The following is a 24,169-nucleotide window of genomic DNA, read 5'->3' as shown; positions in this document are numbered from 1 at the left end:
CCTCCATCACCACCACGCCGTTGTGCTGCTGCTGGATGGAGTCTTCCTCAACCTCTCCCTCTCTCCTTGCTGGATCAAGGCATGGGAGACGTCGTCGGGCTGTACGTGTGTTGAACGCGGAGGTGCCGTCCGTTCGGCACTAGGATCTCCGGTGATTTGGATCACGACGAGTACGACTCCTTCAACCCCGTTCTCTTGAACGCTTCCGATTAGCGATCTACAAGGGTATGTGGATGCACTCTCCTTCCCCTCGTTGCTGGTTTCTCCATAGATAGATCTTGGTGACACGTAGGAAAATTTTGAATTTCTGCTACGTTCCCCAACATCCGCCCCATGCGTGCTGTCGTTAGCTAGGAGGAAAGCAGGGTCTTATTCGAAGAATTGGCAACGGGCTCTATACAAGTACTAGTAAGTAGCACATGCTTTGCATGCTTACAATTAGTTCCATACCAATGTTAATTTCAGGACATTTCAAAATTTCATTATTGATTATCAGAATGTTGCAAAATTATCTAGTTTTTGCCCTCTACGACACAATAAAGTAATTCTATAAAGTCATCCATTGATATATCTGAGTTATTGCAATGTGAGAAGAACAATGCTCAGACTATAAATTTTATTTTAAAATGAAAAAATTGAAACATAAACGGGTCTGTATAAATAAGTCTTGACTCTTGACAGACCAATTTTCATATTTTTTTATTCTAGTATATTTTCTCATATACAACAAAAGTATTTTTGCGAGGTACAACAAAAGTTTCTTTTTCTTATTTCCAAACCCCTTCAATATTTTCCAGAAAGAAAATGTTCATCGCTGTGTTCCATGGTTGAGACCATCTCGCTTCTTTTTCTCCATCCAAAACTCTAATCATCCCATCAGATATGCATATGCGCTAACCACCATTGAATACTTCTCACGCCATCCCCAAGACTTGCAGCACAGCCAACTCTAAGAACTCTCCCAAAAGGCCAAAACATCACCTCGTTCCTTGCCAACATGATTAGTGCGCACGCTGCCGCGGACCGCCTGTCCATTCGTATGCTCGGCTCGGCCTGCTACACACACAAATGCAGGGCAGTAGCAAAAAGGTGAACTTTCCTAGTCTATAGATGGTTCTGGAAAACAGCAGAATCTTCATGCCTCTTCACTATACTGCAGATGTACTGTAGTTGGCACTGTAGATGCGAATCCAAGCATTTTGGACCATTCGATGGACTATATCAACGGTTCACATTTATTCCTAGGATTGAGATTCAAAACTTCAAAACTGGTACACTATACAGTAGTATAGATATAGATATAGAGTAGTATAGATATAGATATTTGGAATGATAATTGGATCCCAAGGGATCACTTGCTACGTGCACTGCATCCACGAAGTAATAACTCGCCGGAGCTCGTCTCAGATCTTATCGATCCAACAAATAGAAGATGGGACATGAATCGCTTGCGTGAACATCTTCAAGAGATTGATGTTCAGAGGGTTGTCAACATCCCACTGAGCTCTTATAACAGAATAGATGAGTGGGCTTGGCATTATGAGAGATCTGGATTGTTTTTTGTCAAATCAACGTACAGACTTCTAATGGAAACAAAGAGAGTTCGAGAAAATTGGCTATATGAAGTTCCGGGGAATTCTTACATTGGAGGTAATATGCAATAATGGAAGAAGCTATGGAATGTGAAGGTGCCAGCAAAGCTTCGTAATTTTGCTTGGCGTTTAGCCAAGAATTCGGTTCCGACAGAAGCTGTTCGTCATAACCGAAATATGTCAGAATTGGATATCTGTCCAATTTGCAATGCAGCTGAAGACACTTGGAAGCATGCTCTGGTTCAATGCCCCATGACAAATAGCGTTTGGTCTTTAGTCGATGATGAACTAGTAGAACACATGATAGCTTGCAATCACAGTGATGCTAAACTTTGGCTTATTGAGCTTCATGAATCGATGGGGCATGAGTCCTTTGTGAAACTCATTGTTACCCTTTGGTCGATTTGGTGGGTTCGGAGAAAGGCTGTCCATGAAGAGCAATTTCAGTCTCCACTAACCACTTTTCTATTCATCCAAAGATACATGCTAGATCTGCAGATTTTAAAGGATGAAACTCCTTTGCACAGACCCATGGTGAACGGTCAGAATCCTAAATGGATTGCTCTGCCTACTGGGAGTGTTAAAATTCATGTCGATGCTGCTGTGGGCAGAAACAGTGACAGGGGGGCTTTGGCAGTAACCTGTCGAGACGAGGCTGGTACTTACTTGGGCGCTTCTGCTATAAGTTTTCAGGATTTAGTCGATCCAGAAATCCTAGAAGCAATGGCGAGCTTGGAGACCTTATTTTTAGCTGCTGATTTGGGATGTCAGCGAATTGTTGTTGCTATAGACTGTATAGCAACGATCACACATCTAAAGGGTGAATACAAGGGACCCTCAGCAGTAACGATCCAAGATATTAAGCAAATGATGCAAGACTTCACGTCAGTTGATTACATCCATGAGAAGCGAGAGATGAATCTTGAAGCTCACAAGCTTTCAAAAGCAGCGACTACTTTAGCTTTTGGCCGTCATATTTGGCTTTCTATCTTACCTGACATTATTTGTATCCCAGACCTTGTTGTTATTTAAGTTAAGTGGCTTTCACCCCTAAAAAAAGAGGAGGAAATCTACCCTCCCTCATATAGGTGGCCAAACGGGTCGGGATAGCTGGACCGACCCGGTAGCATGGCCGGCACGGCACGACACGTGCTAAACGGGCCAGTCCCGTCATGCAACACACCAAGGGCCGTGCCTGGGGCCTGAAGGCCGAGCACGCGGGCCAGCACGGCACGACCCGATTATCTTTTATTTTTTATTTTTTTATATATCCTAATGTGACCCAACAGGTAAAAATAGGCTAAAAAATGCCCAATGCGCAAAATAGAAAGCAGATTAGCGGACCTAGCGTGCCGATAGGCCGACCCAATTAGCATACGAGCCGTGCTTGGGCTGCAGGCTGCAGCACGCGGGCCGGCACGGCACGGCCCGTATAATAATCGTGCCTTCGCGGGTCGGGCCGTGCCAGGCATGATTAGGATGGGCCGTGCCGTGCCGGGCCGGGCCGGCCCGTTTGGCCAGCTATACTCCCTCATGAGGAAACCGGCGTACGAAGGAATTATCATTCTCTCTCTCTCTCAGAAAAAAAACCCCGAAAGAACTCTCCTACATAAAAACTGACCTTCCTCGTCGTGCTCCGTCGGTCCGTTCTGTCCTCCTCCGTCCCTCGATAGCTCGCGCCTCGCGGATCTCAGGTACGCCGCAACTCCTCTCTCTCCCGCTCCCCGCCGCACGCCATGGCACCATCACCCCCTCCGCCCCCCCCCCCCCCCCCCCCTCTCTGCGCCCACTAGGGTTTGCTCTGCTCTGCCTCTCGGCGGGGCGGACACCTCGGGGCGCGCCAGGATCCGACTGATCACGAGTGGTGCCCCCTACGCGCTTACCAACCTTCTCGCCCGCGTTCCCAGATCCGTGAATCTGTAAAATCCGTTTTCGCGAGGCATTGTTCGTGTCTAATTGTTCGTGAATCTGTGATCAGTTTGGGTTCAGACGGTCGGTGCGTGGAGCGGCTGCAGCTTGCGGTTAACAGTTGGGATCTGTAGTAAACTCCAATAGCGGCTCACAGTTAGTGGTGTTAGTAATAGTTGGGTTCTCAGATGGCTCGTGCGTAGAGTGCAACTGTGCGAGGATTGTGCGGGCTGACGAGTTTGAAGATGTCAATTCGGTTCTGGGATGGCAATCCAGATGTCAAATTAGCCGTTGCCATATAAGTAGTCTGCCGGGCCTATGTACATTATGCTCAACTTGTTCGGATAGTTTAGCTCGTGGGTCTTAGATTTTTTATTTCACGTGGTCTGATGTTGTTTGTGTAGGGATATCTGATCATAGTGTTCAATCTGACAATCTGCATCTGCATCACAGTGAATGCTTTAGGATAGTGTTATTTTAACTGACGTCTACCGGTCACCTACTTATGTGGACATTGTACTTTTGAAATTCATAAAATATGGTATTGGTCTGGGAAAATATGTCTGAATTCACTATTCATAATGATTACCTTCATGTAGATGTCCCCTTGTCTTTCTGTTTTTGCACTTTACTTATGGCTGTCTTGTGATTTGTTGTCAAATGCACCTTTATCTCATTAATATATATTGACATACTGTATTTGTTCTGTCACGAGCAAAACTTAAGTGGCAGAATATTCTGTGAAATCCTATTTGATATGTGCATAAAACATTCATTTCTTGGCCATACTCTTTGTATACGAGTGGCTGTAGATTTGCAGTTCTCACTGCTTTCAAGTTTCAACTATCTTGCATGCCTTGTTTCTGTGAGAAATAATTAGCCTCTCTCTTGCAGTTCTATAACCTGTCAACTTGGCTTTGATAATTCCTTGGATTGACGGAACCACTGAAAATGGTAACGACTGATTGTTTCTAATTGTTGTCCTGCAACGTTTTACTGTTTTATTCCCAATATATATTATAAACTTAGTTACCTCTCGACATTCAGACACGCATCACAATGAAATACTGTGCTTTATTTTAGTTCATTAATTCTAAGTAGTAATATTTTTTCCCTAGTACTACTCAGAAGAAATGACTGTTTCTTTCTATATGCACTCAGGTGGTTCTGGCAGCTTCTATAATATCAAAGTCTGGAAAGGGTGAGTGTGTTTGAAATTCCGCAGTTACTAAATTCCTTCTATTGAACCATGAGTTGGTTACGAGATCTTATGGGATTCAGCTCTAGCCTACCCCAACTTGTTTGGGATTTAAGGCTTTGTTGTTGTTCTTGTTGTACTAAAGTCCTTCTATTGGTTCTCGTATGAGATATATCCTCTTTTTATAATGTTTTCAAGAAAAAACGAAAATGCAGCCTAATCTTAGTAGCTGTAGGCATATATTAAAATCTGTCATCCATTGGTATATGGATGAGTAGAGTTGTTTAAAACAGCAGCTCTGAAAAGGCCTTTCTGCTTCAGTGTTGTTCAGTAAATCTACGATTTATGTTTTTCTTAGTGTATGTTTGTATCTACAGCTATATACTATATATGATATGATATGGTTTATTTACTTGAACTGCAGCACTTGCTTCAAGGCAATATGTTGACATGTCTCGGATAAGGATCGAGGGACTGCTTGCAGCATTCCCAAAGTTGGTTGGAACTGGAAAGCAACATACTTATGTTGAGACAGAAAATGTTCGTTATGTTTATCAACCAATTGAAGAGCTGTATCTGCTACTCATCACAAATAAGCAGAGCAACATCCTTGAAGATCTGGACACACTGAGGCTGCTCTCCAAAATCGTATCCTACTTTCAATCATGTTATATTTCTGTTGTCAAAAGTTAGGTTGTTGCAATTTTAAAAAGTAAAGATTGTGCCAAAAAAAGAAAAGAAGAAGATGTAGCTAACTCGAAAAAACACACACTAAATGCTAGCAACTCGACATCAAACTTATTGGAACAAAAATCAACTCAATGATCATGTCAGTAGACTATTACCATCTGTTTTTTTCTTCTTAAAACCTAGTTATATAATTGGTTTTTATTGAATCAATGTTGCAATGGTTTCCTTGAACATCTATAAAGGTACCTGAATACTCCCCTTCTTTGGACGAAGAGGGTGTCTGCAAGGCCGCGTTCCAACTTATATTTGCTTTTGACGAAGCCATTTCTCTTGGAAACAAGGAAAATGTAACTGTTCCACAAATTAAACAATATTGTGAAATGGAGAGCCATGAAGAGAAGCTGCACAAGCTGATCATGCAAAGCAAGATAAATGACACTAACGATCTCATGAGGAGAAAAGTTACTGAGATTGAGAAAAACAAGGTTTGTCCTACATATTACTCGAACAAGAAACATGTTCTTAGTTTAGGCGTCACAAGGGATATCCACCCCTATTACTAGCCCCCCATGTAGACCTAACAATCTTTTTTGCTGGACTGTGCAGATTGACAGAGGCAAGACTGGGGAAGGATTTGCTCCGACAAGAACTCCGAATAACTTTAATGACATGAACATTAGAGGTGGTCCAGGGTCAGAGATTAATCCTATATTTACTGACAAGACAAGAGGTTTGTACTTAGAAAAATGCATGTTGCGTGGAAACAGAAACCTATGTATTAGTAACATATTTGTTCTCTTTTACCACTGATGTTAATATTTGTAGTATCGTATACTTGCAGTAAATTTGTGCATAAATAATTGATGGTGTATTGGATGGAATTCTGGACGAACACAGTATCATATGCTTACATTCCCCTAGGACACTTCCAATATGGATCATCCGTGGATTCATGATAATTATTAGCCGGTTCTCATTATGCTTTACCCTATTCATTTTATCAGGCATTTGCAATCGGTTCTATTCAAGTAGACTAAGTCCCTAGCATTGAGTATATTTACTTTTGCAGTAGGTGACTTGTTCATGAATTAAAAGATGTAACTATCTGTCGTGTCAGCAAGTAAATTATCATCTTAGTTTGAAAGCTATGACTTGTTCTGATTCACAACCAATTAACAAGGAAAAAGTAGAGCAGTTGCAAGAAAGAAATATCTTCTTTCACATATTTCACACAATTTACTGAGACTTGCATGACTTCAAACAGTAAAGCTTTCTTTTATGGTGATGTGTGGTTAGAGGAGAGAGATGAGGCAATCAACGTGTGAGTATGGATTTGGCTTTGTGGCTATTATTTGTGTTAACTGCTAGGTGCATTTATACAGGGCGATCATCTGCTCCTTCTCCTGCTCCTATTAAAATGCCTGGTGCAATGAAATTAAGTAAAGCACACAAGCCAAATCAGTTCCTGGAGTCTTTGAAAGCTGAAGGAGAAGTTATTCTGGAGGATACTCAACTAAGCACAATTCAGTCAAGGTCATCATCATCTATTCTACCAAGTGATCCTATCACAGTGACCATTGAAGAGAAATTGAATGTCACAGTTAAAAGGGATGGCGGAGTTAATAATTTTGATGTTCAAGGAACCCTTGCTCTCCAAGTTCTTAATGACACTGATGGTTATATCCAGTTGCAGGTCATTTTCTATGTCCGAGTTCTGGATCTTTACATTCTCATACGACTCATTCACTTGGAACATTCAGACTATTAAGCAATGCAATCTGTTAATTCAGTTTTAATATGAATTTGCATAAAGCTTCTGTTCATGTGTATTTATATTAGTGAGTCACACTGTTTTGTACAGTCCTCAATATCCATTGATGCGACTAATGAAATGGTCTTTTAGATCACTCATAGCACACAATAACCAAACTTCCATATATAACTCACTACTGTCCTATCTTACACTATGAATTTTTGAGACGGAAAAGTGATCACAATTTTGTTTAGTACATGCTACTGTAGCAACATGAGTAGGAGTTGCTTGCCTGCAAGCACTGCTTTTTTGGTTAACAGCACGTTTTAATTTGGAGATACAATTTTTCCTGCATTTGGTACAGATTGAGAACCAAGATGCACCTGGACTTAGCTTCAGGACGCACCCTAATATTGACAAACAGCTGTTCAACGGCCAGAAAATTGTTGGGGCAAGAGATCCAACAAGGCCTTTCCCCAGTGGTCAAAATGAAACACCCCTGGTGAAATGGAGAATCGAGGGGTTGAATGAGTCTTCTCTGCCATTGACAGGTATACTGCAACTGTTTGCTTTTAGTAGCTTGCTGGTTTGTACTTGCATAACCTGTTTTTGCCAATTCCAGTGGTTTGTACTTGCGTAACCTGTTTTTGCCAATTCCAGTCAGTTGCTGGCCTTCAACATCTGGAAATACAACTGTTGTGAACATTGAATATGAAGCTTCAGACATGTTTGATTTGCACAATGTTATCGTCTCTATCCCTCTGCCCGCACTTAGGGATGCTCCAAGTGTAAAGCAGATAGATGGAGAATGGAGGTAATGTTCTAACTTCCTCATCTTCTCTTAAATACCCTGCTAAAATGTGCCCAGCATGTGCACAGACCAAGAAACACTAAATGTGGGACAAATTTCCATGTACACACACTTGTTAAATGACATGCTACAACCACTCCCAGAACATATTAAGGGCATAGAGTGGAAATATGGCAATAACTATGCTCTTGGTCCACACAAGACTCACTGTGAAGACACCTGAGTCTGAGGACACTTTATAGTCAAACGGAGTAGTAATTTGATGTATATTTAGGCTGTATTTAACATGGCTCAGTATTTCATTTTTATGTACCACGGAGTATAATAAATTAAGCAGCTTTAAAAACAAGTGATTAAATTTATTCCACATTAAAAAAATGATTTACTCGGATGATAATTTCTCCAGGTCACCCATCCATTTCATTCCTCTTTAAAATAGTTTCTTTATGCAAGTTTCTCCGGATTGTCCATCTAGTTAGTTATTACCTGCACTCATGGTCTTGTGTCTTTATTTATCCAGGTATGACTCAAGAAACTCTGTGTTGGAATGGTCTGTTATGCTTATCGATCAATCCAACCGAAGGTACATGAAGTATATTTTCTCAGTAGTGTTACTTCTATCATGCAGTTTGTTCCCATGGTGTTGATAACACTTGTCTTCTATTTATTTTTTCATTTGCAGTGGTTCCATGGAGTTCTCTGTTCCCGCTGCTGATCCATCGACATTTTTTCCCATCTCTGTTGGATTTTCTGCATCAAATACATTTAGTAACGTGAAGGTTTGTTATATTACTTGTTTACATGCATGCTTTGCATCTTCCCCTGCTTTGCTCTAGTGACTCCAGAACTATGGACACAGATAAGCATAATGCTATATTGAGAATAACATATTGTATTTGAGTGGAATTTGCATGGTTGTCTTGCTGTATCACATCATTTGACTTGCATTAAGGCTTGGTTGAATATTCATTGTCTCTACAGTAAGTACAACGGCACAGAATTTTCCAGTACAATGTTAGACAGTGAACAGTCTACCTGTGTAGAGTTTGTATGTTTTGCTCTCTTGCCTCTTCCTTTCCATGTGTCAAGCAGTAGGATGTCCTCTTACTGGCTTTTATGTTATTTTGATCTACTCTGTTTTGCAATTAATTTTTTCAGCCACATTTCAAATTTCTTTATGTCCACCCTTGCCTCGTCATTTCTTTAGGAGCAGCAGTTCAGAAAAAGAATAAACCAAATAAAGTTTATAGTAGGTCTCTAGTCGTAAACTGATGCTGGAAGCATTTTATTTATGGGCTTTGTGATATTTCTTACTGTTTACTCGATGACACTGCACCACATCGTTCCAGAAATGCTATTCTGCTTGCGCCGAGTTAATCCATTTGTCTAGGTTCGATGTTTCTCCTTGAATCTGTAATTCTTATTGTCTCCTGCAAATTTCTGGTTTCAGGTTACTGCCATCCTTCCATTGCAGGGAGGTAGTTCAAAATATTCACAGCAGGTTCGGCTGGTCACTGTTAACTATCAAGTGGTCTGATGTCGTTTGTTCTGGTCAAGTGATTGCGCATATCTGGAGTATATAGGAATTTTTTGGTTTTTGTGCATGAACTCGTTGAGCCGTTTGAGACATCTTTCGGCTCAAGAATTTCATGGGATATAGAGGATAAAAAGCTGGTATACGGAAATCCATTTTTGTACTTTATATTGTAAAAAAATGGTGCATCGAACGCTGTGTTCTTCGTGCCCACAGACACAGTATATGGAAATATATATGACACTCTAGTCGCCCAGTTTTCTGCTGTTACTACGTTGTTGGATATCATCCACTAATATGTTTTCTAAATGCGTGTTTTTTTTGTGGTCGCTTGTACTCCTAGTTGGTATTCTTTCATCTTTTCTTTGAGTCTTACTTTCACCTTTAGTCGAATGTATCCGACTGCTTAGGGTCTCTTTGATTCAAAGGATTTTCTGAGGATCTTTAAAGGATTAGAATCCTTAGGATTTTTTCCTACGTTGATCGTTTCATTCGTAGGATTGGATCTTACAGGAATTCTAACATCCACTCCAACCTTTTGAAAGAAATCCTTTGTTTTTTCCGTAACACAATCAATCCACTCCAACCTTTTGAAAGAAATCCTTTGTTTTTTCCGTAACACAATCAAACAAACTCAAATTATATAGGGATCCAATGGACATGCTATTCCAATCCTATGTTTTCCCTATTCCTTTGCAATCTTATGAATCAAAGAGGTCCCTTAAGACGCACACGTGCAATTTTCTTGTGGTTGGTTCTGGATCCTTACCGGCGTCTGGGTTTGTATTGTTTCTGGAACGTTCCAGCAAGACCCGTTTGCTGGCGATGGCCAGAAGACAAGATGTGGTCGTTGCCGGCCAACTTAGATGTGTGGCGAGATCTGGGCCGTTAGAACTCTGGATTGTTCCAGATGCGCGTTGTAATACGCACAGTTGTAGCGGTACCTCTTCGTTTCGATTAAGACGGCGCTGTGTTTACCGCTGGATTATTTGTGCTCTGTATGGTTCAGGAGAGAGGAAGAATTCATCACGAATTGCAAAGGTGAACATTTGTTGTCACTTTTCTTTGCCGAACCCTGAATAAATCGCTCAATCGACCGTCACTCAGGTCAGGTCACGCACACTCTCTCCAAGTCTCCATTCCTGTCCTGTGTTGCTCGTCTCGTCTCCCTTGCACGATCTGACACGAAATTCTCGTATCTGCCAAACACAACCATACATACGTTTCCATGGCGATCAGCAGCAGAGCAGCAGCCTGTGCCGCGCTCGCCTTCCCGAGCACCGCCGCCGCCGCCGCGCCACCCTCGAGCGTCTCCGTGAACCGGGGAGCTAAGCCGAGGAAGGCGTTGGCAGCCGTGGCGCGCGCGACCAGGGCTGGCGGCGCGGTGCTGGACCCGCCGGCCTTCGACCAGTCCCAGCTCGACACCCTCCCCCCAGCACAAGAAGGTGCGCATTCAGCAACGCCGAACCAAAACCAAATTGATATTGATGTTGAGCTCTCCATTCCTGCTGCTCGGTGCGCTGATATTGATAATGGCGTTGTGTCATTGCATGCAGGAGGAGACACGGGGAGGCTCAAGGACCGGAAGGCCACCGGCAGCGGCGACAGTTACAAGGTGCTGCTCCTGGACGACCCGCGCCACACCGAGAAGCACGGTACGTATCCTTTTCTTCTTCTTCTTCTTCTTCTTCTTCTCCTCCTTCTTCTTCTGCTCCTGCAATGTTTTCTGATGTCTCGATGGACTCATGGTTGGCCGCCGTCTTACCATCGTGCGTGTGTGTGTGCTGTGCTGTGCAGTGGAGACGGCGTTGCCGCAGGTGGTGCCGTCCGTGACCCCCGAGGCGGCGCGGCAGCTCTTCCACGAGTCCCGCCAGAAAGGCGCGGCGCTCGTCATCGTCGCCGTCAAGGTACGTACATACACGCATGCCCGCACTGATTTCGTTTAGCTCATTCAGTCAATCCAATAGCTAGCGCCCCGTTTTAAATTTCTGTTGAGCCAACGCCAAGCTTGTGCAGCCCACTACAGCTCCAAGACTTGGAGGACACTCCCTAACTTTCCCCTTTTTCTCCTACTGTACATGTTATGAGTAGGCCATGGCTAGAATAGATATACTACTAGTGACTTTTTGGAGTATTTTAATTTAAGAGATACTGCCACCATGATGGCTGAACAGGAGCATGCCGAGTTCTACGCGCAGATGATGGTCCGCCACGGGCTCCGATCCGCCATCGAGCCCGAGTCCGACATGGCAGCTTAACCTACCGGTGCTTCCAGGGACGGTGCACCCGGCCATTTTCGGCGCTGGGTTTTGGAGGGCCGACGCATTTCTTCTGCCGGTACCGGAGCGAATTCTTTTTTTTTCTCATGCGACCAGCTAGCAGCAGCAGCAGCAGTGTCAGTGTGCATTGCGCAGCCTCTCATAATGTAATCATGTCTTTTTTTACGAATGAGAATGTAATCATCATGTACTAACAGTAAGTGAAACCAACGAGATTCGGATAAGTGGTTCTGCAAACAAACCGATTCCACTGGTTTTGCAGCGCATTTTTCTTTCTAAGTAGTAGTAGTATGTCATTTCGGGTCTGCAAGCCAGAGCGTCGAAATGGTTCAGCCAGCGTACCGCGCCACACACCCCGACGTCGTGGCGTGCAGCTTCTGGGTATCTGGCATGTCGACACGTCGGGAGTCGGGACCAGGACCAGAGGTTTGCATAGAGCCCGCGCGCACGTCGGGGACATCATTCCGCTCCGTAGCGACACGCATACGCACGGCAAGCCCCACCACACTCGTTCGTTTGTTGGCAGAGCTCAACGTGAGATACGTACTACTCAAAAAAAGGGTTCCAATTTCCAAATGGAAGTGCATTCTGTATGCGTGTAAGAACCAAACATGGCGCTTTCGTGTTCCCCGAAGCAATCTCTGTGCTTTCTTTCCTTTCCCCGTGCGTGCTGCGCTGCAATCATGCGGCAGTCAGCATGTTATTCTTTCCGGGAAGACTGCCCTCTGCCGCCGGCAGTCTAGTAGTGCCACCGCCAGCCATCATCACAGCTCTGCAAAGCCCTTTTGCCGCTAATCACAGCGGCAGGCAGGCGGCAGGTTCTTAATCCCATTCTCCTTTCTAGCAGCAGCTCAGCTCCTTCGGGTCGTCAACCGGCCAGTTTACCCACCAGCGGGCCTCAGGCTCGCCATGTCCCGTATGCTGAGCGCATCGGGAACCATGGCTAGCCAGCACAGGTCACCCGCGGTGGTTCGGCCGCCCCTTTCGTCCACAGCGCGCGCGAGCAGGACGTACGGGACGCCGCTAGCTGCCGCGGCGCACAGCGGGCAGATGCGCGCCGCGAATTATTATTTTGGCGCTGCCCCGCTAGCTCCCGCCACTGCCAGTCTAGTCTCACCACCACCCCACGTTTCCCTCCCAGGCTCCAGCCCCATGTGCCCCATCGCAGCCTCATCTTCTTCCTCCCACCCCCGTCTCATTCACACACCCACGCTCGCCGCCACGCACTATACTATTGCGCTGCTGCCGACACGGCACCCCGAGCAGATACCGCGGTGCCAGCCAGCCGCAGCCGATCTGCAGCACCGCACCTAATTTAGTCTCGCAAGTCACCCAGCCCAGCCCAGCCCAGCCCAGCCAAGTACACGATCCGATCCTCCTCCCTTTTCCCTCCTCCGCCACCCTGAGCTGTGCTGCCCCCCGCCGCAGCTCAATCATCGCGCCTCCAAGCGGAAAATCTCGGCACATTTTGCGCCTCCTGTACTTGCTTCCCTGTACCCACCGTGGGGGCGGGCGCGCTGGTCAGAGGAGTCGAATGAGAAGGGAATGTGACGAGATCGGCTGTCCTCTCCATCTCCATTTCTTTAGTGCTTCCGTCCAGGGGACCCAGCGGAGCCATGGCCCCTCTGAGCTGAGCTAGCTGTCATGGCGTAAGGATCAGAAATCAAATCCCCTGCTGCTGCTGCTGAAATCCATGCAAGCAACCCGGTCTCCTTCCCTCGTGGTGGCCCTCAGTATCTTATACAGTAGCTCCTCCCCTCCTCCTATCGGCAGCAGCAGTGCTGGTGGTGGTGCCAGTCGCAGCACGAGCTACTGTTGCGTACTGCGCAAGTGCAAGCAAGCTCAAGCTCCACTCCACCCGCCTCTTCCACTCCACCGCCACCACCCGGTGTGCCACACTCCAGCTCCACCCACTGGAGCTTGCTCCGCCTAGCCACCGATGGCTCGCGGGCTCGCGGCTCTGCTGCTGCTGGTGATAGCGGCGTCGGTGTCATTGGCGGCAGCCGCCCCGGCCGACCAGGAGGGCGACCGGATCCGGGAGCTCCCGGGGCAGCCGCCCGACGTGGGCTTCTCGCAGTACTCGGGCTACGTCACCGTCAACCAGGCCCGCGGCCGCGCGCTCTTCTACTGGCTCGTCGAGGCGGCGCCGGCGGCCGGGCCCATCGCGCCGCTCGTCCTCTGGCTCAACGGCGGGCCCGGCTGCTCCTCCGTCGGCTACGGCGCCTCCGAGGAGGTCGGCCCCTTCCGCATCCGCCCCGACGGGAGGACGCTCTACCACAACAAGAATTCATGGAACAAGGGTGCGTAGCCGTCTTCTTCTTCAGCTGCTTGAGCTTCAGTCAGCAGCGTCACATTTACACATGGTGTTTGATTGCAGCGGCCAATTTGCTCTTCTTGGAGTCGCCGGCCGGCGTGGGCTTTTCCTACTCCAACACGTCCATGGATCTGTACACGGCGGGAGACGCCAAGACAGGTAACTGATGGAAGATTCATCGCCATTTTCGTTCGAGCTTTACGGTGACACTGATTCTTTGGAATTTTGATGCCAACTTCCTGTCCTTTGCCTCTATTTTTGTCTGTCCTGTAGCACTGGATGCCTACGCTTTTCTGGTGAACTGGCTGGAGAGATTCCCGCAGTACAAGTACAGGGAGTTCTACATTGCTGGAGAGAGCTATGCAGGTATTATACTTTTGTAATCCAGGAATGTTGCAAAATTTTCACAGGAAATAGTTCAATTCTAGCAGGAATTGGTGAAAACTCATCTTCCAAATGGGGCCTAATTTGAATTTTCTGTTCTGATTCTTTGCTTGATGGAAGACTGATTTTTATTTTTATTTTTGAAATTTTCAGGGCATTATGTTCCCCAGCTGGCCAAGCTCATATTCGAAAAGAACAATGGCACTGCCAATCCAATAATTAACCTCAAAGGATTTGTGGTAAACATTTGAAATCCATGTTTTGCTTGTAAAAGTTCCAATATACTCCCGAAAACTTACTATTCCTGAAAATTAAGGTGGGGAATGCGGTTACGGATGACTACAATGACTATCTTGGCACATTTGAGTACTGGTGGAGTCATGGCCTGATCTCTGACAGCACTTACCACAATTTGAAGAAGACATGCTTGTTTGATTCCTCAGAGCACCCTTCCCCTGAATGTGTCAAGAACCTGAACCTGGCTAGTTCCGAAGAAGGCAACATTGACCCTTATAGCCTGTATACAAAGCCCTGCAATAGCTCAGCCTCTCTCAAACTTGGCCTGGGAGGACGCTATGTAAGTACTTTGTTTCTAAAAAATTTATAACTGTCTAGAACTTTTAAATTTCCCGTTCTTACATTGAAAATACACTGGACTATGGATTCTATGGGCAGGCAGAAGTGCAATGTCAATAACAAAATGCTGGTTAAACATCAGCCCAACAGGGTAGATGCTAAACTGGGTAGACGAACTGAATTGATTTAATATCAGCCCAATAGGTTGACCGCCATTTTAGACTGAATAAGGAGCAATGTAGTTCAGCTCAGTGTAGTTCTCTGCTGAGGAGGGTCCAATTGGTCCAATATATAGAAACCAAATGTCTGATAAATTGAAGTAATGGGTGCAATCAATAAATTGTCTGTTGAGGAAATTTATATTTTGGCGATTACGTTCGATCAGGTGGTTTTGCGTTTTTTAGAAGGTTCTGTTTTGTGTGTTGTACAGAGTGCATGCACTTCCATGCAACTGTGGCATTTAACACTGCTTGAATTTCGATAGTGGTACCAAGTATTTTAGATCAGATATACATGAATGCTGACATGAAACGTGATGCTTATTCAATTTGCTACAGTAATTTGCATTGCCTTAGAACTATTTGTTTGATTTCTGATTCTTATTTATCTACCCAGGATTGTTATTTTCACTTGATTGAATAGATGTATGTCGTAGAACTAGATATTCTTTGATTGTATTGTTCGTCTATATATTTAAGCTGATGATACTTTTTACAGCCTTGGTTGTCCAGAGCTTATGATCCTTGCACCGAAAGATATTCAAATATATACTACAATCTGCCAGAAGTGCAGGCGGCGTTACACGCTAACACAACTGGAATTAAATACCCTTGGAAAACTTGCAGGTTTAAATCGTTTTAGCTGAAAAATACACCTTAAAGTTCTGTTCCTTTCTTAAGCATATATATACTCATTTGCCTATTTATTGCAGTGATATTGTCGGATCGTATTGGGCGGATTCCCCCAGATCTATGCTTCCTATCTACCATGAGTTAATTGCAGCAGGTATCAAGATATGGGTATTCAGGTAAGTGCCAGAAGGCCCAGCACTTGCTTGTTTCAGATTTCTTATATTCCTCATGACCGAGTATATGTTTTTGTCAGTTTAACACGGAGTCCAACTTAGTTTCTGGGTTAGGGAATTATTTTTGTGTGTTCTGCATGGCTGACTGCAGTATCTAACTACCACTTTATATTGATATCGGCTTGTCTGTATAGATCTTCTCCATACATTTTTAGTATTGCCCCTTAAGGGAAGGAACAAAAATATCACATTCTGAAATGATTTCTAGCTGCTGCAAAACAATCTGTTTGTATAATGTTGACCTCATGGATAATGACTGACCATGCATTTTACCTTTCTGCAGTGGGGATACAGATGCTGTTGTTCCTGTAACCGCAACAAGATATTCCATAAGCGCTTTGAAGCTGCCAACGCTGATGAATTGGTACCCTTGGTATGACCATGGAAAGGTGGGTTCACTGAAATGGCTATTCACTAAATCGAGAAAATTCTGTCCCAGAAAGACCAGTTTCGATCCATATCAATAATCCTCTTTGTTTTGCAGGTTGGAGGTTGGAGTCAAGTTTACAAAGGACTAACCCTCGTTACCGTAGCAGGCGCAGGGCATGAGGTACCTCTGCACCGGCCTCGACAAGCACTAATACTATTCAGACACTTCTTGAAGGACACACCGATGCCTACTCAATAGCCACTTGAAGCAGAAAATGATAGTGTAAACTACAAAAACCATATTCACCGTTTTTCACATTCTTTTTTTGTTTGATTTGATCATCACAACATTTTATTCAGTTATCTCTATTGAAAATGTATGTATCTTAGATAATAGGGGAAACTGACATTTGTACTACTGCAGCTAAAAGAGCTCCTTGTATATGATATAGTGATTATTTGAGAAGTATAATTTCCAGATTTACTCACTGCATAGAAAGAAAATACTCCATCCGTCCCATAATGTAAGACGTTTTTCAAGCTTGTTTAACTTGCAAAAACGTCTTACATTGTGGGACGGAGGGAGTAACTGGCATTTTGCATATACAAATTCTTGGATCAGAAAAATGGTGTTTCTCACCATGTAATCCAACTTACTAACTGAGGTGCTACTTGCATGGACTTACCTGGAGCCTTGACTGCAAACCTTAATGTTGTGCTCCAATTCGGAATTCGCAGCGAGTTGGCTGCATACAAGAACTGATGGTGATAATAAACATAACAATGCTCCATCACATGGATTCATCTTGTCAGCCAGCTTATGGAATCAGTGATGACAAACTGAAATATATTTATCTGTGGATAATCAAAACAGAACCCATAATTTAGATATCAAGAGAGCAAAAACCCACACAGAAAGCTAGAATTAAGCCATTGACAAATACTAGGTGGCTCAAAATTGCAACCATGGCTCACTCCATTACCAGGACACAAAAACTATAGCAGGATCAACTTACACACATCAAGCTCTCGGGTCGTCTTCCACTATGAACAAAGGAACAAAATTCAGCAGCGGTGTGTCATATCAATATCATATCATATCATAGAGAGAAGGGATCGGCAGGAGGAGGATCGTCCGTCGAGGGCTGCAGCGCGCCGATCCTGATCAGGTAGTTCCTCCTTCTGGACGCGCCGACATCATCGCCCGGGCTCGTCCGCAGGTCGTCGTCGTCGTCGTCCGAGCCGCCGCACGCGGAGAGGCCGGCGGGGTCCTCGTCCTCCTCGTCGACCTCGTAGGCGGCGCCGATGCGGCCGCCGCACTTGCCGCAGAGCAGGCGCGACCTCCGCCGGAAGAGGCGCCAGGTCCAGGGGCGGAGGCGGGGCGCGCAGGTGACCTCGTCGGCCTGCGTGAAGCGCGTCTCGTCGACGGCGACGAAGGCCACGATGCCCTTCTTCCTGATCTGCTTGCCGTACTTGGAGCCGATGTTGGCCGTGTTCCGCGCCGCCGAGCTCAGGTTCAGCGCGTAGCCGCAGTACCCGCAGCTGCCGCCGGCGAACCAGGAGGAACCGGAGGGGTCAATGAACCCGTCGCCGGCGGAGAAATGGAAGCGTCGACGGAAGTGGAAGTGGAAGCGGAAGGTACCTGTAGGTGACGTCCTGGATGGAGGAGTAGCAGCTGTCGATGGAGTTGGACCTCACCATATGGACGAACGACGGTCGGCGGCGGCGGCGCTGGAGCTCTTGGCCGGAGTCGGGGAGCGTTCCGCTTTGCGCGTGGCCGGCCGGAGTGGGGGAGGGATCGTGGAGCGAGTGGGGACTAAAAAGAGCGGTTGCTTGCTGGTGGCGAGCTGATCGGGCCGAGCCGACGGACGGGGAGTACTAGTAGTACTAGCAGCACTTTGTCGTCCGGCGCCCCCCGTCGCGCCACCTCGCGCCGTGCGCCTAATATAAAGTCCTTGCTAATTAATCGGGGGCGCCGGGTAATCGGCATGGGTGCTTTGCTCTGCTCTGCTGACCATTGCGGGCGCGCCAACTATCGCCGGACGGACGGGGATGCCGACGGGGCCTGCACCCACCGTCGGAGTGGACGCGCCATGTGTCGCGCGCCGGGAGGGCCCGGGCCCGGCGGCGGCCCCGCATTCACGCCGGCCTCCGTGCCCATGTGCACGGCGCGGCCGGCTGCCGCTCGCTCGCTGGGGCATGGCCGGCGCGGCACGGTATTATGATGCGTGTCAGCAGCAACAGCGACTCAAATAAGGGTACGCCCAGGGAGCGGCTGACGCGTACTACGTAATAAGTACGTATACAAATGGCTTGCAGTACGTAGCAGTACATTATTGCGAGTACATACATACATACATACATACATACATACATACATACATACATACACACTGGAAGTTCATCACGCAGAGGGACAGACGTGGCACGAACAGCGTCCGCGAGGCACACGCTGCGCTGGGCTTTATGCGCCCAGGTCGCGACGTGCGGCGCCTCACTCACTCCTCGATCACAAAGGTCACGCCGTCCTGCTTCTTGAAGTAGTACGTGGTGCGATCCACGTCCTGCAGATTCCACAAGTATGGTCAGATCAGATGATAAAAGTTACACTTTTCTTTTGTGAGGATGCGTATAATTGGTACACCCTCTCTTCCTGAATACCCTTAACACAAGGCGTTTTTGCAGTTCGATTTACATAAACTGCACGAACGTCTTGTATTTAGGAACAGAGGTAGCAAAGTAAGATAAGATGTGATGCGATGATCAGCTACATGGACGAACCAACCGATTTTAGTGCCAACAATTTGAGTTCGGCCTGAATGATGGTACCCGGTCGAGTTGTTTTAGATTGGGTGCGCGGCATTTCTTCCATTAGGAAAATCTTGATGGAGTACATCAGACTTTCAGCTCTACTTACAGACTATTTAATCTAGGACAGAACAGGGCAGGACGGAACGGGTTGGTTTCCAACTTCAGTAGATGAGTGATGCACTTCTACAATACTTCTATCAGGCTTTCGACTCACTACCAAGGTAAGGTAGGCTGGTAGTTTTCCAACTGCAGCTTACAAAAGTTTACTTAAGATAAGAAAGGATGAATGCACCACTGTGCATAGCAGTAGCACATGGACTCGTACGTGTAATGCGTACAAAATTGCAAACTCGTCATGAACCGTCTGACAAACTCTATGAAACTGAAATTTAGGTAACGCGGTAGTGCAAAGTGTGAAAATACACAAATGTCCGTATATCATAACTAAACTGCCTCATGAAACTTGTGAAAATGGAGGCGGCAACCTCAGTATTGTCAGCAGAAACATAGAAGGTCCTTCAAACGAAACCGTTATGTTAGTATTGTGGTTTCCCTCACATTTCCGAATTAAGGTCGGTGCTATTAAGTCCAGTTTTATAACTAGTAAACAAGGACACTGCAACTGCAAAGCTGGACAAAACTACCTCGGATTTGTTAGAAGCCAGATAGAACAACTGTTTTCCAGACAAACTAAATGCAGTAATGAACTTATAATAGTGCAATGGCATGGCAGTATGGCACTCACATTGCTGTTGCTCAGCTCCAGGTTAAAGTAACACATTTTTATAATTTCATAATTTCACATCCTAAAGAGACGAGATACGAAACTTGACTTGATGTGTATAACAAACTTCTGGTAAGGGAGATGTAATCAACTACGTGGCCGAATTCTTTTTGATACAACATACTGGGCTTCTTGATCTAAACTCTAAAGGATACCCGAGCCCGTGACCTCATGGTCACAAGGCAACAGCTCTACCGCTGCGCCAAGGCTCCCCTTCGTGCACAACATTTCTTCCATTAAAAAATTCTGGATGGAGTACATCGGGCTTTCAACTTTACTTTAGACTATTCAATCTAGGATAGGTTGGTTTCCAACTCCAGCGGATGAATGATGCACTTCTATATAAGATAATAATGCAGCAGCAATAGTTTTTATAGGCTTCCGACTCTACAACCAATAGCAGTATAAGAAAGGTTGGCGGTTTTCCAAGTCCAGCTCAAAATAGTTCACTTAAGACAGGGTGAATGTACCACTGTGGGTAGCAGTAGCACATGGACTAAGTGAATGCTTTATAATAGAAATGCGTACATAATTGTGAACTCGTCAAGAACTGTCTGACAAACTCTCTGAAATTAGTAGTAAAACTTTAGGTGACGTGCTTGTGTGCAAAGTGTGAAAAAATGCACAAAAAATCGTGTAGTATTATAAACTGTCTCATGAAATTTCTGAAAATTGAGGCAGCAACTTCAGTATTGTCTACAGTAGTACTCCCTCCGTAAACTAATATAAGAGCGTTTAGATTACTATTTTAGTGATCTAAACACTCTTATATTGGGAGTACCGTAGAAGCTACTCTGTACTTCCAAAGGAGCTCTTATCTTGGTGTTGTGATTTCTCTTGCATTTCAAAATTAAGACCGGTGATATGTCAGGCTCTACTGCTCTAAGACACACGAAACAAATAAGTTCAGTTTTATTCCAACCAACAATGACACTGCAACTGCAAAGCTAGGCAAAACTTCCTAGAATTAAATTAGAAGCCAGATGGAATGATTGTTCCCCAGATGCACTAAATGCAGTAATAATAACGAACTAGTAGTACAGTAATAGCGCAATGACATAGGAGCACTCACATTGGTGTCGCTGAGCTCCAGGTTATAGAAATCCAGGGTGTCTGCCTTGAAGAGCGGCCCGGCGTGCCAGGTCCCGGCGTGCAGCTTGAGGAACTTGGCACCGGGGACCCGGAAGACGCGGACCTCGGACGGATCCGGAGGCAGATAGTAGTGCCCGGCGGGCGACTGCACGGGAGCCCTGCCACCATCCTGGCCACCGTGCTCGTCCACGACGGAAGGCTTGGCCACGCCGAGGTACCAGTCCTGGCCGCCGATGGAGCCCAGGCACTGCGTGACGCTGGCGTGGTGGGTGATGGTCGAGAACCTGAGCGGCCTGCTCTCCAATCTCATGATGTAGAACCTGCGGGGGGACAAACATTCAGAATCTTTGATCTTGTCCGGTACAGAGTAGAAGAGGATGATTGGTTGGTAATAGGATGTGGAGAATTGAACCTAGGGATGCCGCGGTTGAGGTCGAGCTGGGCGTCGTGGAGGCCGAACTGGTCGCCGTCGGGGGAGGCGGCGATGACCTGCCCGAAGGGCGCGAAGGACTCCGGCGTGGCCTCCACCGGCCGCAGCGTCACCACCCTCGGCTCCTCCCGTTTGGTTTCCATCGTCCGCGCCGACGACGAGGCGGCTTTGACTTAGGCGCGCACGGCTGTGCCGCGCTTGCTGTTGGTGAGAGGAGGTTGAGGGGGAGGGGAAGGAGCAGTGGCCGTGCTGCGGCGGCAGAAGGGCAAAAGGCACAAATTTGAGGCGAAACTACTCCTTTCATCCGGAAAAATTTATCCTTCTCTCAAATAAATGTATCTAACACTAATTGATGCTAGATACAACCATTTGAGAGACAATTTTTTTAAACAAAGAGACTATTTCACAAACTAAACTGTTTTAGAAATATTTCATCCAACTGACCCATAATATGCAGCGTCTGACAGTAAGTCGATGTATTCTATTGTGCAGTGTCTAACACTAAGACACCACACCTGTGCAACGCCTAGTTGTAAGAAGTTACACATTAAAATTCAGCGCCTTACTGTTGAACGCTGCACAAAAAATTAACAGTGTGAACTATTTAAAAAATAGTTTAGTTTACGAAATATTTTCGCCTCAAATTAGTCAATTTCGCCGACAGAAATAGTCGTGGCGGCACGCACGGCGTAGGAGGCCCAGCGCCTCCATCCCCAGAACGTTTTCCCGTGACCGGAACCGAAGCGTGCACGGTGTGGTGCATCGGCGTCCATCCCCAAAACGTTTTCCCGTGACCGGAACCGAAGCGTGCACGGTGCGGTGCATCGCAGTGTTTTTTTTATAGTTTTGCTAAAGTACATCTAGATGTGCCATAAGTATTGCACATCTAAATCATATGTCATCGATCTTACATTAAGATTCGTGTGAATCTTTCTTTTCTTTTTTCTTTTTTTCTTTATGCTTGATTCACTCATTTAGATGTGTAATAACTAGAGCATATCTAGATGTGCCCTAGACACACCTTTTTTAACACAATACAGACGCAAGCGCTCATTATATACACGCATACACTCACCTTATAAATACACACAATCTATCCCTATGAGCATCTTCGAAAGACTGAGCTGACATATCATCTAGGGCGTGTTTGGTTGCCTGCATAGGCCTCGACCAGGCCCGCGCGGGAAAAGATCAGCCTATTTGGTAGCCCACATACACTATTGGGCCTGCATCGCACGCTTCTTAAAGCACCTCTGGGCCTGGTTCACTGGGAACGCACGAATCGGCAGTTTCTCCAGGGCCAGGCCCGAGCGGTGCACGTGGGCGGCGACGGCTGCACGCACGCGACCATGCTCGAGAAGCCGCATTGCTTCCCGAAGCGCCGGCGGTTATTAGCCTCACCGCTCCCTCTCCCCACTCTTCCCCACTCTCGCAACTCTCACTGGCGGCGACGGATCGGGGCAGAGGAAGAAGACCACCGGACTCCATCACCGGCGGCGACGGTGTTGGGGAACATAGAAATAATTCAATTTTTTTCCTACGTGTCACCAAGATCAATCTAGGAGATACTGGCAACAAGAGAAAGGGAGGTGTATCTTCATACCCTTGAAGATCGCAATGCGGAAGCATTACAAGAACGCGGTTGGTGGAGTCGTACACGCAACAATTCAGATCGCGGTCGATTCCGATCTAAGCACCGAACAACGGCGCCTCCGCGTTCAACACACGTACAGCCCGAGGACGTCTCCTCCTTCTTGATCCATCAAGGGGAGAGGAGAAGTTGAGGGAGAAATCCGACAACACGACGGTGTGGTGGTGATGGAGCTCGTGGTTCTCCGGCAGGGCTTCGCCAAGCGCTACGGAGGAGGAGGAAGTGCGGGAGAGGGGGAGGGGCTGCGCCAGGGGAAGGGTGCGGTTTCCCTCTCTCTCCCTCACTATATATAGGGGGAAGGGGGTGGAGGAGGTGCCCTAGGGTTCCCTAGGGGAGGGGCGACGGCCATAGGGGAAACCCTAGATGGGTTTGGGCGCCCCCACCCCTAGGAAACTTGCCCCCCAAGCCGGGAGGGGTGGCTGCCCTAGGGGAGGCGCCCCCACCTCTCCAAGCTACGTGAGATGGGGTGGGAGGGGCGCTCAGCCCCTTAGTGGGCTGATGTGCCCCCTCCCCTTGGCCCATAAGGCCCCCCAACGCTTGCCGGGGCCTTCGAAACCCCTTTCGAACACGCTGGTCGTCACCCGGTACCTCCGAAACAATTCCGGATTTCAATACCCTTCGTCCAATATATCGATCTTCACCTCCAGACCATTCCGAAACTCCTCGTCACGTCCGGGATCACATCCGAGACTCCGAAACCTTCGGTAACCACATACTATTTCCCATAACAACTCTAGCGTCACCGAACCTTAAGTGTGTAGACCCTACGGGTTCGGGAACCATGCAGACATGACCGAGACATCTCTCCGGCCAATAACCAATAGCGGGATATGGATACCCATATTGGCTCCCACATGTTCCACGATGATCTCATTGGATGAACCACGATGTCGGGGATTCAATCAATCC

At 46.5% G+C, this 24,169-nt stretch overlaps 5 protein-coding genes across 6 annotated transcripts; 3 read left to right on the top strand and 2 right to left on the bottom strand.

Annotated features, from left to right (window-relative positions):
* The first annotated feature begins 3,150 nt into the window (after positions 1–3,150).
* Positions 3,151–9,756, top strand: LOC125545207 (coatomer subunit delta-3). 2 transcript variants are annotated; one of them, XM_048709092.2, is made up of 12 exons: positions 3,151–3,286; positions 4,395–4,454; positions 4,662–4,701; positions 5,123–5,346; positions 5,631–5,873; positions 5,995–6,118; positions 6,771–7,081; positions 7,506–7,692; positions 7,802–7,955; positions 8,473–8,535; positions 8,635–8,731; positions 9,403–9,756. In XM_048709092.2, exons 2-12 carry the CDS (start codon positions 4,452–4,454, stop codon positions 9,487–9,489), a joined length of 1,533 nt encoding a protein of 510 aa, XP_048565049.2. In that variant the 5' UTR covers positions 3,151–3,286; positions 4,395–4,451; the 3' UTR covers positions 9,490–9,756. The 2 variants fall into 2 exon arrangements, with proteins under 2 accessions (XP_048565049.2, XP_048565050.2); XM_048709093.2 differs by lacking the exon at positions 4,395–4,454 and having other exon boundaries at positions 3,188–3,286.
* A 735-nt stretch (positions 9,757–10,491) lies between these two features.
* On the top strand, positions 10,492–12,031 carry LOC125545211 (ATP-dependent Clp protease adapter protein CLPS2, chloroplastic-like). Its single transcript, XM_048709097.2, has 4 exons — positions 10,492–10,931; positions 11,043–11,141; positions 11,284–11,393; positions 11,661–12,031. Exons 1-4 carry the CDS (start codon positions 10,715–10,717, stop codon positions 11,742–11,744), a joined length of 510 nt encoding a protein of 169 aa, XP_048565054.2. The 5' UTR covers positions 10,492–10,714; the 3' UTR covers positions 11,745–12,031.
* Positions 12,032–12,172: 141 nt separating this feature from the next.
* On the top strand, positions 12,173–16,980 carry LOC125545209 (serine carboxypeptidase-like 27). Its single transcript, XM_048709094.2, has 9 exons — positions 12,173–14,065; positions 14,143–14,238; positions 14,353–14,445; positions 14,617–14,702; positions 14,780–15,040; positions 15,757–15,884; positions 15,971–16,066; positions 16,407–16,512; positions 16,608–16,980. The coding sequence occupies exons 1-9, from the start codon at positions 13,705–13,707 to the stop codon at positions 16,749–16,751; spliced, it is 1,371 nt and encodes a 456-aa protein (XP_048565051.2). The 5' UTR covers positions 12,173–13,704; the 3' UTR covers positions 16,752–16,980.
* Positions 16,981–17,322: 342 nt separating this feature from the next.
* Positions 17,323–18,539, bottom strand: LOC125545212 (uncharacterized protein At4g08330, chloroplastic). The gene is made up of 2 exons (XM_048709098.2): positions 18,135–18,539; positions 17,323–18,034 (listed from the first exon to the last, which is right to left on the bottom strand). Exons 1-2 carry the CDS (start codon positions 18,191–18,193, stop codon positions 17,593–17,595), a joined length of 501 nt encoding a protein of 166 aa, XP_048565055.1. The 5' UTR covers positions 18,194–18,539; the 3' UTR covers positions 17,323–17,592.
* Positions 18,540–18,775: 236 nt separating this feature from the next.
* LOC125545210 (uncharacterized) lies at positions 18,776–21,879 on the bottom strand. Its single transcript, XM_048709095.2, has 3 exons — positions 21,592–21,879; positions 21,160–21,499; positions 18,776–19,056 (listed from the first exon to the last, which is right to left on the bottom strand). The coding sequence occupies exons 1-3, from the start codon at positions 21,750–21,752 to the stop codon at positions 18,991–18,993; spliced, it is 567 nt and encodes a 188-aa protein (XP_048565052.2). The 5' UTR covers positions 21,753–21,879; the 3' UTR covers positions 18,776–18,990.
* Between the last annotated feature and the right edge of the window lie 2,290 nt (positions 21,880–24,169).

This window comes from Triticum urartu, chromosome 3A (assembly GCF_056163025.1).
Source record: "Triticum urartu cultivar PI428250 chromosome 3A, HENAU_Tu73, whole genome shotgun sequence".
Lineage (NCBI taxonomy): Eukaryota > Viridiplantae > Streptophyta > Magnoliopsida > Poales > Poaceae > Triticum > Triticum urartu.
Note: the sequence above shows the minus strand (reverse complement) of the source record. Positions and strands in the feature narration are given on the sequence as shown.

Coding starts and splice junctions, on each gene's coding strand:
- LOC125545210 (XM_048709095.2), bottom strand. CDS start 21,752: ATGGAAACCAAACGGGAGGAGCCGAGGGTGGTGACGCTGCGGCCGGTG. Junction 21,500..21,591: donor CTCAACCGCGGCATCCCTAG/GTTCAATTCTCC, acceptor GTCCCCCCGCAG/GTTCTACATCATGAGATTGG. Junction 19,057..21,159: donor TGGAGCTCAGCGACACCAAT/GTGAGTGCTCCT, acceptor TGGAATCTGCAG/GACGTGGATCGCACCACGTA.
- LOC125545212 (XM_048709098.2), bottom strand. CDS start 18,193: ATGGTGAGGTCCAACTCCATCGACAGCTGCTACTCCTCCATCCAGGAC. Junction 18,035..18,134: donor ATCCAGGACGTCACCTACAG/GTACCTTCCGCT, acceptor CGCCGGCGGCAG/CTGCGGGTACTGCGGCTACG.
- LOC125545207 (XM_048709092.2), top strand. Junction 4,702..5,122: donor AATATCAAAGTCTGGAAAGG/GTGAGTGTGTTT, acceptor CTTGAACTGCAG/CACTTGCTTCAAGGCAATAT. Junction 8,732..9,402: donor ATACATTTAGTAACGTGAAG/GTTTGTTATATT, acceptor TTCTGGTTTCAG/GTTACTGCCATCCTTCCATT.
- LOC125545209 (XM_048709094.2), top strand. CDS start 13,705: ATGGCTCGCGGGCTCGCGGCTCTGCTGCTGCTGGTGATAGCGGCGTCG. Junction 14,446..14,616: donor TGCTGGAGAGAGCTATGCAG/GTATTATACTTT, acceptor TGAAATTTTCAG/GGCATTATGTTCCCCAGCTG. Junction 16,067..16,406: donor ATCAAGATATGGGTATTCAG/GTAAGTGCCAGA, acceptor ACCTTTCTGCAG/TGGGGATACAGATGCTGTTG.
- LOC125545211 (XM_048709097.2), top strand. CDS start 10,715: ATGGCGATCAGCAGCAGAGCAGCAGCCTGTGCCGCGCTCGCCTTCCCG. Junction 10,932..11,042: donor CCTCCCCCCAGCACAAGAAG/GTGCGCATTCAG, acceptor CATTGCATGCAG/GAGGAGACACGGGGAGGCTC. Junction 11,394..11,660: donor TCGTCATCGTCGCCGTCAAG/GTACGTACATAC, acceptor ATGGCTGAACAG/GAGCATGCCGAGTTCTACGC.